Raw genomic sequence first — 12,014 nt, forward strand, 5'->3', positions numbered from 1 at the left:
TTTAACGTGTCCGCTGCTGACAATAGCGTTGCCATCTGCAATCTTTGCAGTCAACGCATTTGTTGCGGTAAGCCCAACACTCACCTAGGGACGACCGCCTTAAGAAGGCACATGAGCAGCCATCACCGAGCCAAGTGGGAGCAACGGAACACACAAAGCCACACTCCAGGCTCTCACCGTCCAGCCTCGTCTTCTACTCCTCCTTCTCCTCTCTCCTCACAATTGTCCTCCACTCCACCTTCCATCACGCCAAGCTCACGTTTTTCTGCAAAAAGGCAGGCTTCCGTGGGCCTAATGTTCGAGCGTAAAAAAATGATGACGCCGGATAACCCTCTTGCCCAACGGTTGACGGCTGGCTTGTCAGAACTGATAGCCCGCCAACTACTGCCATATAAACTGGTGGACTCGGAGGCCTTTCGAAAATTTGTGGCCATTGGAACACCACAATGGAAGGTCCCAGGAAGGAAGTATTTCTCACAGAAGGGCATCCCAGAGCTATATGGCCATGTTCAGCGGCAAGTGAATGTATCTCTGGCACACAGTGTCGGTGCCAAGATACATCTGACCACAGACACGTGGTCTAGCAAACACGGGCAGGGAAGGTATATCACTTTTACTGCCCACTGGTGAACCTTCTGACGGCCGTCAAGCATGTAACCCGTGGCACCTGTGTATATTTGGTTTTACCGCCACGCATTGCATGCAGGCCTGGCTCTTCTTCTCCTCCTCCTCCTACTCCATCCTCCTCCCTCTCCTCCTCAGCTGACTCCTCCTTTTCCGCTGCTAGCGTCTCTTCCGCTGAGCCGCCCAAGCTCCCCAGAACCTATTCGACATGCCAGGTGAGACGTTGCCATGCCGTGCTGCGTCTGTTGTGCCTGGAAGCCAAGAGCCACACTGGCCCGGCACTCCTTTCAGCTTTGCGTTCACAGGCAGATCAGTGGCTAACACCGCTCAATTTGACAGTTGGTAAAGTGGTGTGTGACAACGGTGCCAATCTGCTTAGCGCATTGAAACAGGGCAAAATGAAGTACGTGCCATGCATGGCACACGTCTTAAACTTGGTCGTGCAGCGATTCGTTGTCAAATACCCTGGGGTCCAGGACATCTTGCGGCAGGCAAGGAAAATCTCGGCCCATTTCAGATGATCTTACACGGCCATGGCTCGCCTTGCTGACATTCAGCGGCGACACAATCTGCCGGTCAGACGTCTTATTTGCGATTGCCCAACGCGATGGAACTCAACCTTCTATATGCTTGATAGGCTGCTCCGGCAGAAACGTGCAGTTGACGTCTACCTGTATGAACTCTGCGGCAGAACAGGTTCTGGGGAGCTGTTTTTTTTTTCACCGAGCCAGTGGCTGCTCATGCGTGACGCATGCAGACTTCTGCGGCCATTTGAGGAGACTGGTCAGTCGCAGCCATGGCGCCATCAGTGACATGGTACCTTATGCCTTCTTTATGGAGCGTGCATTGCGTCGTGTCATTGATCAAGCTGTGGAGGAGCAGGAGCGGGAAGATGAGGAAGTTGAAATGCTGGATGAATTCTCAGGGGGGGCTACTCTATCTGAAACAAGTCAACAACAGGAGTCTGAAGAGGAGTCAGAGGAGGATGGTGCCGGGGCGGATGAGGAGGAGCAAGAAGAGCATTCTTTAAACCTTTCTGGGATCCCTGTTGTTGTGCGTGGATGGGGAGAGGAGAATGAAGAGGACGACATTATCCTGGATGATGAGCAGGAGCCAGGCCACCACACCGCTTCCAGTTTAGTGCAAATGGGGGCCTTCATGCTCCAGTGTTTTAATAGGGACCCCCGTATAAAAAGCATAAGGGTCAAGGACCAGTACTGGGTGGCAACGTACTTAGACCCCCGTTACAAACATAAAATGGCGGAAATGTTAACGCCGTCACAGAGGGCTGTCAGAAAGGAGCACTTCCAGGCCTTGCTTCGAGAAATGCTGCATTCTGCTTTTGCGTGCGCTGGCAGAGGAGCAATTCCCACTCCCAGAGGAGTTGCGGGTACCAATCCAACAGCGCCTGCAAGAAGAGGCCGGTTTGAAGATGTGTTGGTGACTTCAGATATGAGGTCATTCTTTCAGCCGACCCATCGACAGGTGTCATCCGGATCCAACATCAGGGAACGCCTAGACCGTCAGGTGTCCGACTACATCGGGTTAACGGCCAATGTGGACGCTCTGAGGAGTGATGAACCCCTGGACTATTGGGTGGGCAGGCTTGACCTCTGGCCAGAGCTTGCCCAATTTGCAATCGAACTGTTGGCTTGCCCCTCGTCCAGTGTCCTAGCTCACGACAGTGTTAACTACCTCACATTTCTAAAAATGAATGAGGCATGGATCTCGGAGGAATTCAAAACATGTGACCAGTAGATCATGTATATGTCTATAAACAATTTTTTTAATCGAGCACACAGACCTTCTTTCTTCATTTGGCTCACTTCCTTGTCCAAAAAAAGCACACCGTACTATATGCCCGTACCCTCCTGTTTGAAGAGGTTGAGCGGTGTCATATTTCTACTGGGGCTGCTTATTATGAGGGGCTCCCACCATCCCTGTGCTGACTTCCTCCTGGGGCTGCTTATTATGAGGGGCTCCCACCATCCCTGTGCTGTGCTGACTTCCTCCTGGGGCTGTACCTCTACTGTGCATATTATGAGGGGCTCCCACCATCCCTGTGCTATGCTCATTATGAGGGGCTCCCACCATCCCTGTGCTGTGCTGACTTCCTCCTGGGGCTGTACCTCTGCTGTGCATATTATGAGGGGCTCCCACCATCCCTGTGCTATGCTCATTATGAGGGGCTCCCACCATCCCTGTGCTGTGCTGACTTCCTCCTGGGGCTGCTTATTATGAGGGGCTCCCACCATCCCTGTGCTATGCTGACATCCTCCTGGGGCTGCTTATTATGAGGGGCTCCCACCATCCCTGTGCTGTGCTGACTTCCTCCTGGGGCTGTACCTCTGCTGTGCATATTATGAGGGGCTCCCACCATCCCTGTGCTATGCTCATTATGAGGGGCTCCCACCATCCCTGTGCTGTGCTGACTTCCTCCTGGGGCTGCTTATTATGAGGGGCTCCCACCATCCCTGTGCTATGCTGACATCCTCCTGGGGCTGCTTATTATGAGGGGCTCCCACCATCCCTGTGCTGTGCTGACTTCCTCCTGGGGCTGTACCTCTGCTGTGCATATTATGAGGGGCTCCCACCATCCCTGTGCTATGCTCATTATGAGGGGCTCCCACCATCCCTGTGCTATGCTCATTATGAGGGGCTCCCACCATCCCTGTGCTATGCTGACTTCCTCCTGGGGCTGCTTACGGTGCAGGTGTCAGTGCTGTATATCACGGTGCTGGTGTCAGTGCTGTATATCACGGTGCTGGTGTCAGTGCTTTATGTCACGCTGCTGATGTCAGTGCTCTCTATCACGATGCTGGTGTCAGATCACTCTATCACGGTGCAGGTGTCATTGATGTATGTCACACTGCTGATGTCAGTGCTCTCTATCACGGTGCTGGTGTCAGTGCTTTATATCACGGTGCTGGTGTCAGTGCTTTATGTCACGCTGCTGATGTCAGTGCTCTCTATCATGGTGCTGGTGTCAGATCACTCTATCACGGTGCAGGTGTCAGATCACTCTATCACAGTGCAGGTGTCATTGCCGTATGTCACGCTGCTGATATCAGTGCTGTATATCACGGTGCTGGTGTCAGTGCTGTATATCACGGTGCTGGTGTCAGTGCTTTATGTCACGCTGCTGATATCAGTGCTCTCTATCACGGTGCTGGTGTCAGATCACTCTATCACGGTGCAGGTGTCATTGATGTATGTCACACTGCTGATGTCAGTGCTCTCTATCACGGTGCTGGTGTCAGTGCTTTATATCATGGTGCTGGTGTCAGTGCTTTATGTCACGCTGCTGATGTCCGTGCTCTCTATCACGGTGCTGGTGTCAGATCACTCTATCACGGTGCAGGTGTCAGATCACTCTATCACAGTGCAGGTGTCATTGCCGTATGTCACGCTGCTGATGTCAGTGCTGTATATCACGGTGCTGGTGTCAGTGCTTTATGTCACGCTGCTGATATCAGTGCTCTCTATCACGGTGCTGGTGTCAGATCACTCTATCACGGTGCAGGTGTCATTGCTGTATGTCACGCTGCTGGTGATCATCTCCTGCACCCTCTTCTTTGCCTACCCTGTCCTTCCCTCTCCTCCATTGCCTTCATGCGCTCCACAGTCCTGAATTGTCACAACAATTTCACATATAAAAAAAGAATGCTTGTAGTTGTCGATCCCAGATTCACCTCATACATGTGTTATGTCATTGGCCATGTGGTGGGACTATGTTTGCACAGCTAGTAATTATTTTGTGGCTGCAAATTTAACCTGTAGGTTTGCAAAGTTCGCCTCCCATTGAAGTCAATGGGGCCCGCCACGAACGTTACGGTTCGCAAACTATCAGCCACGTTCGCGGTCCTCGTTTGCTAAACGTCCCGTCGGAAGTTCATCCATCACTACAGGTCAGTGACTAGACCTGGGTCAGTAGCTCTTGCCCACCTGTGCCCCATATTGGCACTATATCTTGATTAAAGTATGCTATGAGCATGTAAGTATTTAGAATTTTTCAAAGTATAGTAGGCAGTGGCACTGGCCAGAGAGAGAAATCACTTTAACACAGTCTGATGGCCTGAACATGTATTGCAATATATGTAAGCCAAAAATCCCTTTTTAATGCAAACGTTTGCTAAAAATATGTATGGGTGCAAAGGGTTCATTCAGAATATTTAGTCTCATCTGCTGGAAAGAATTCTAATCTTGGCTAATGGAAAGAATTATTTTTATGACTTTGGAGAAAAAGAGTCATGATAAAACAAAATGACAACTGGCTCTGTTGTTAGCTTTTTTCAACATGACACTAAAGGTAATCTAAAATCTCAGTCAGGGTCAAGACCAGAAAATGCATGAAAATTGTATTTTGTCCTTCTAGTCTTAAGGCTACTTTCAGACAGGGGCGTTGTGGGCGTGGGCAGTAAAGCGGTGCTATATTTAGAGGCACTTTACTGTCCTTTTAGAGGGCGCTTTTCGCCCGCTAGCGGGGTGGTTTTAATCCCCGCTAGCGCCCGTAAAAGGGTTAAAACTGCCAGCATAGTGCCGCTATTTAGTGGCGCTGCCCCATTGTTTTCAATGGGAAGGGGCGCTTTAGGAGATGTGAATAGACCGCTCCTCGTCCTGCAAAGCACACCCCTCCAGTGTGAAAGCCCTCGGGATTTCACACTGGAAACACAGGAGAGGCTCTTTACAGGCGCTACACAGGTGCTATTTTTAGCGCTGTAGTGCCTGTAAAGCTCCTCAGTGTGAAAATAAAAAATCTGACATTATTGTAAAAAAATCAGGGCTGAAAATGCCCTTTTCTACCCTCTGTTCTCATCCTTTAATTACTTTGTACCCTTAACCACATCAGCACGGAAGATTTGGCTGCTCAATGACCAGGCCATTTTTTGCGATACGGCACTGCGTCGCTTTAACTGACAATTGCGCGGCTGTGCAACGTTGTACCCACACAAAATTAGCGCCCTTTTTTTCCCAAATAGAGATTTCATTTGGTGGCATTTGATCATCTCTGCGGTTTTTATTTTTAGCACTATAAACAAAATTTAAAAAAAACTATTTTGAAAAAAGGCACAATATTTTGTACTTTTTGCTGTAATAAATATCCCCAATTTTTTTTTTTTAAAAGCAAATTTTTCTCTCAGTTTAGGCCGATATGTATTTTTCTACATATTTTTGGTTATAAAAATCGCAATAAGCGTATATACATAGATTGGTTTGTGCAAAAGTTATATATGCAAAATAGGGGAAAGATTTATGGCATTTTTATTAATATTTTATTTTTTACTAGTAATGGAGATGATCAGCGATTTTTATCGGGACTGCGACAATATGCCGGACAGATCGGACACTTTTGACCCATTTTTGGGACCATTGACAATTATACAGCTATCAGTGCTATAAAAATTTACTAATAACTGTGTAAATGTCACTGGCAGGGAAGAGGTTAACACTAGGGATGATCAAGGGCTTAACAGTCTTCCCTAGTGTTTGTTCTAACTGTAGGGGGATGGAAGTGACTGGAGGAAATGACAGATCTTGGTTCCCAGCCAATAGGAACCCACGATCTGCCTCTCCTCACAGAACAGGAATTTGTGTGTTTACACGCACACGTCCCTGTTCTGCCTCTTGTGCCCGTGATCACGCATGGCCCGTAGTCATCGCGACCACTGGCCACGTTGCATCAGCACCTCCGCAGTACAGCAGACGGCGCATGCGTGCCTGCTATCCCGCTTAAAGGGACAGACATACAGCTACGACGGTTCATGGGATCATGCCAACCTGCCGCAGCATAATGACGGCGGCTGGTCGGCAAGCGGTTAATATGGTCACTTGGCCATAATAACAGTTCAGAGTGGTTAGCTACTAGACCCTGAATTGTGACATGATATGTGATGCATCAGTTGATATACCCGTGGAAACCTAAAAACCTTTGATAAAGATCTCACCAAAATGGGAAATGATTCATCTTACCTCCTTTTAGCTCCTCTGCAAGGTAAAGAACCAAATATACAATTGTTAGCACAATAGTATGCGTTGTACACCAACCATTTAATCATAGTTCTAGTTATATTACCACTGGGGCTTTAGATCCTGGGATATATAAGTCTGAATGCAGTGGAAGGGGTCCTCAAATTTTCTAATTAAAGGGTGAGTTCCAAGTTCATAGGACTTTAGGGTGGCCTTACTTTGGCCAGTGGGAGTAGAAAATGCCCTGGCATCAGTGGGAATAAACAATAACCCAGGCTTAGTGGGAGTAACAAAGTGCCCCAGAATTGGTGGCCAATGGGAGCAAACATTGACCTAGCACCTCTGCTTAATCGGGCTTGGGGTAATAATACCCTATTGTTGGTTTAAGTGCAAGGAATAGTGCCCCATAGTTGGTATAAGTGGCAGGAATGGTGCCCCCTAGTTGGTATCAGTGGAAGGAATATTGGCCCTTTGTGGGCATCAGTAAGAGGAAAACTGATCCCATTGTTGGTGCCAGTGCAAGGAATAGTGCCCAGTCTTTGAACACAGAGAGAGGAATAGCGCCACATTGTTGGTATCAGTAGAGGTTATAGTTGTGACAGACCTAGCCAGGACAGGGGCTTTTGGAGAGGACTGGGAGCAAGCCTCTCACCCACTGACTATGGCCCTGGTATTTAAAGGAACTCTACTCTTTGGAAGGTGTATACCGGGGGAGAGGGGATATATGGAGTGGTATTGTTACTTTGGATTCAAGTCCATGTCTCCCCAAGACACACATACTCTGGGACTCTAAGCCTGGGGTCCGTGTTAAGGGCCTAGATGCCACATTCCCAGCTAGGACTGCTCCACACCGTGGGACTCACAGCAGATGCTGATGTCATCAGCAAACCCCCTGACATAATGTGTTCATTGAAAGTAGGTCTCCTGCTATTGTCTGAAGTTGTTCTGTGTTTATACTTATGATAATGTGTATTACACTGCATGAAGCTCGGTGACAGCAAGTCTGACCTGTAGTGAAATCCTGATTAATCAAAGCATTGTCTAGGTGTGAATTCCCATTCGCCTATTGTTTCTGTCTGGGTGGGCACTGAATGCTGATGATGATCCCTAAACCTTGTATTTTCTGAAGGCCTTCTCCTTTGCTTTTATATGCATTTTTACATTGGAGTTAAGCCACCCAGGACTTTTGTTCGCTCCTTTAAATTTAATACCCAATGGGATGCACTGGCTAATGCCCTTATTTAATATGCTCTTAAAACTAACCCATCTCTCCTCCGTGTTCTTTGTTGCCAAGACTTTATTCCAATTTATACCTTCTAGCAAGGTTCGTAGTTTAGGGAAGTTGTCTCTTTTGAAATTCAGTGTCTTTGTATTCCCCTTATGTTTCCTATTTGTGTGATTTATACTGAAGCCAATTGACCTGTGATTGCTGTTTCCTAAATTGTCCTGTATTTCCACATCCGTGTCAACCTACCACTAATATCCCCAATACTACCCTCTGTAATATGTTCCGTGCTGACTAACTCTACCTCTGCAACCCCCCCGGTGCCTAAAAACCTCACTAACTTTTTGCCGATCTTTACTCCCAGCAGATCTGCACTCTCCTCATTTAGGTGCAGTCCATCCCTTCTATAGTACTGGTAACTGACTTACAAACGTAATGTAATGTTTATAGTATGTGCAGTTTGTATTGTTAGGGTAATATGATCAGGAGGGGGATGTCCTCCTGTGGTGTATATATCCTGTGTTAGTTTGCTCAAATAAATTTGTTCCAGCTTTTTGGCCAAACAAGTCATGCCTAGTTCTTGGTTGCAATATGTGGCTGTAATATCTTATATCTATCTCCAGACTGGAGGAAGTAGTATATGATGGAAGCACTCAAGTGGAGTGTGGGAAACCATTCCATTACAATAGTGACCCAGGTCTGGTATGAGTTATAGTAAGTGTCTCACCACTGCTGTATGTGGGATATATAGATAATAGTACGCCATCAATGGTGTTATTGGGAGGAATTGTGCCCTTTGATGGTTGTCAGTGGGAGAAATGATGCCCCATCATTGGTGTCAGTGTGGGAGGAGTAATGCAACATCATTGTCATTGGGAGGCAATGTGTCCGCGTGAATGGCAATCTCTGATCTGTGATGCAAACTCCTATGTCATGTGTATCACAGGTTATTATAGACCCATATACAAATAAGGTTGTTAAACATATTTTTCACTGCACGACCTGCCCAGGGTTCATGCAAGCTTTCCTTTCTGAATTACTGATTTTTACATACAGTACTCAAAGTTAGTGGTAGTCACAAGGGTACATGCATTGGACCTGAACCCAACTGGTTATTTGAAGCAAATGGAGTCCAGTTTTAAAATCAATCCTTTACTGTTTAGTTCATCAGCTCCGTAGTCCGTATGATTTTATGTGACTTCAATATATACATTAGATCCTAATTTTCACTCAGACATGTGACTGGTCAATAAAACAGATAATATTATTATTAATGATAATAATAATATTGTCACTGAATATTGAAATACTGCATCAAAAATATATGAAGCAAAATCTAAATATGTACAGCGATGTATACAGTATTACCTGACTCAAATGTTTCCTCATCTGATGTTTTATTCAGCAGTTTGCAAAATAAATACATTAGCATTAGCAGCATACCACAACTCAAAATTTAAATATTGTCACGTTTCATTTGGTATATGTAGCATCATCACATACAGGTTACGGGCTGGTTCACACCAGCCACTATGTTGCAACGCAGCTGCTGATGTACAGTTGGATGACAGTGTTAATGCGCCAATCGTGGCATATCACACCACATACTTTTTTCTTAAACAAACTTTATTGAAATGTTACACAGTGACATTTCATCAAGTTCTATTGGTCTCAGCACGATGCAAGGAGGTAGATTGCCTTGCACTGTGCTGCACTGAAAAAAAGCACTGCATGCTGTCTTGCGGTGGGACTGCTCTGGAATAGCTGCCCAACACAGTCCTACCTGGTGTGAATAACCCCTTACACAAGGCGACAAAAACAACATTTCTTTAGCCATATCTTTAAAGGGGTTGTAAACCTTTGTGGTTTTTCACCTTAATACATTCTATGCATGAGTTGAAAAACCACTTTCAGTGCAGTAGCCACCCAGTGCCCCTATTTTACTTACCTGAACTCTCTTTTTCGCATGCTGGGAATGAGCACACCAGCTCTAGCCGGTGCCTCGTGTCCTGATTGGCTAGATTGATTGACAGCAGCGGGAGCCAATGGCTGCTCTGCTATCAAAACCAATGACGCGGGCGCTGGGGGGCGGGGCCGAGTCATACATTGACGGCTATGGACGCCGAATGATGGACTCAGGAGCGCGCCCACAAGGTTTCCAACTCAGGAGAGTGCTTCCCCTAGGAGGTTATCTGCTGTGTGTGTTATGTTCCTATGATCATTCTGGCTTGTAACTAGAAATGTAATCCATTTCATCTTCATAGTCGAACAAACACATCTGATTTTGTTTCATTTTTTTAGGGCAGGTTCAAAACTGTGTGCATAAAAAAATGCAGTTACCTGCTTTTACATGCATTTTTTTATATATTTTTTTTACATATTATATTTAGCTGTGTTTTTTCAGGAAACCAGTAAGCTGTCACTGTACGAGCTAATCATCTACCAGTTTTCAATCTTTTGTTTTTTTTTAAAGCGTGACTCCACTTTTGTTGAGAAGAAAAAAAAAACATTCCCTTATGCACATTACAAGGATTTTGTGCATTTCAAGTGACCTATGTACCATACATTACAAGGATTTTAACAAACTTTGTTGCAGCTTCCTACCTTTTGTTATTCTGAAGAAATACCTGTGTGTTTGTCTGTATCCATGTGGGGAAGTGAGTCTAATGGGAATGATTTCATAATTATCAATTAGCTGTGCATCTGCAGGGCTCTAATGAGGAAAGCTGCTGGGTCTGCATCCCTATAGATGTGATTTCCTATTGGAAGGATCTCGACAAAAATGACATTTTTGTTGCAGGGGATGCCTAAAATCTTACTTGTATCTTAGGGCAGACTTCTGGGAAAATTGGTGTGCAATCACACAAACAGGAAATGATGTTCCTGGGAGGAGTACAGAACACCTCCAGGTAGCCATTTGCATTGCATTTTCAGAAAATTACAGAGCTGCAGATTGAAAAAGGAAAGGTAATTTATAATAACATTCAATTATTATATGTCTTGTATCACACTTGTATGCTCTATATTATTTTTTCTTTATTTGCTATTTTTTTCTCACCACGAAAGTGGAGTTACCCTTTAAACTTTTTTCAAGCTTATATGTCACTTGATGCTCTAACAACCAAATTGGAAAATTTAAGATGTGATGCTTTGTGTATGGAGAAAATTTATAATTTGCTATAACGTATTTCTTACATTATAGGCAAAGTTTATATATGCATACTTTTGCATAGTTGCATTGGACCAGCTTAGAGCAATGTAAGTGCATGTGCGATACCTGGCTAATCCCCATAAAAACTGGAGATCACTGTAGTCCATGACCTTTACCCTCAGCTTCTTTATCAAGGCAGTAGTCGTCTTGGAGGTATGTTTGGGGTCGTTATCATGTTGGAATACTGGCCTGCGGCCCAGTCTCCGAAGGGAGGGGGATCATGCTCTGCCTCATTTTTGCTGGGGGTAGACTTATCTTTTCTTTGTGTAGCATTCTCCTAGATAAGTTGCTAGGAAAGCAAGTAGAGTAGTTTGTGATTGCTTTGGGTTATTTTAGGCTCTGCAGGCTGCAGGTTTGTTTGTTTTCCCATCTTCTGGATGGCAAATAATCACCTTAAATATTTATGCTGTCGCAGCCAATCCTAGTCGTTGGCACAAATAATCTGGGGTCTTAGGCAGCCTGGTTCTTGTCCAGGAGGAGAAGTTCCCAGCCTGAAGGGCTGCTGTCCTTCTGGCCAGCCCCAGTTGAAATGTATCATGTGTTTATCGAGGTCCCAGCTGTGACAGAGCTGGGGGGCCTGTTCTGCTAAGAATTCCTGAAGCTGAGAAAGATATTTCACTGAGGATCCAGTCTGAAGAGTTCACTGGATACATTTATGGCTGGTATTGGAAGGAGGCATCCAAGTATCCAGGGACATTCTGAGTACAGACCTGAGTGTATGATCCTGGTGACTGTTGCAGCTGCTATCCCTTGTGCACCCAGACCAGTGCTTGCCTTGCATTTCTGAGGTTGCCCCAGTATTGTCCATTACTTCTGGGCTATTGCTATAAGGACTGTCTTAAGCAGTAGTGATAAAGTGGGGGGGGGGGGGGGTGTCCTCTGATTGCTGTTCTGTGTTCCCAGAGTATCCCATAGCTTCCTACACCCTACCAAAGTTATTTACCAATAAAAGGCAACCCATAGAGTGTTCATTGAGCCAGAAGAGAG

At 45.8% G+C, this 12,014-nt stretch overlaps 1 protein-coding gene across 2 annotated transcripts in view; it reads right to left on the reverse strand.

Annotated features, from left to right (window-relative positions):
• Positions 1-12,014, reverse strand: part of MPP4 (MAGUK p55 scaffold protein 4) — an 80,112-nt gene that overhangs the window by 20,694 nt on the left and 47,404 nt on the right. For both annotated transcript variants that reach the window (XM_077448584.1, XM_077448583.1), the window contains 2 exons: positions 9,185-9,205; positions 6,595-6,609 (listed from right to left, as the gene is read on the reverse strand). In XM_077448584.1, coding sequence (XP_077304710.1) covers positions 6,595-6,609; positions 9,185-9,205 — 36 coding nt within the window. The remainder of the gene's footprint in view (positions 1-6,594; positions 6,610-9,184; positions 9,206-12,014) is intronic.

The sequence above is a fragment of the Lithobates pipiens genome, unplaced genomic scaffold (genome assembly GCF_037356315.1).
Source record: "Lithobates pipiens isolate NorthernLeopardFrog02 unplaced genomic scaffold, aLitPip1_a1.2 Scaffold_22, whole genome shotgun sequence".
NCBI classification, from domain to species: Eukaryota; Metazoa; Chordata; class Amphibia; order Anura; family Ranidae; genus Lithobates; species Lithobates pipiens.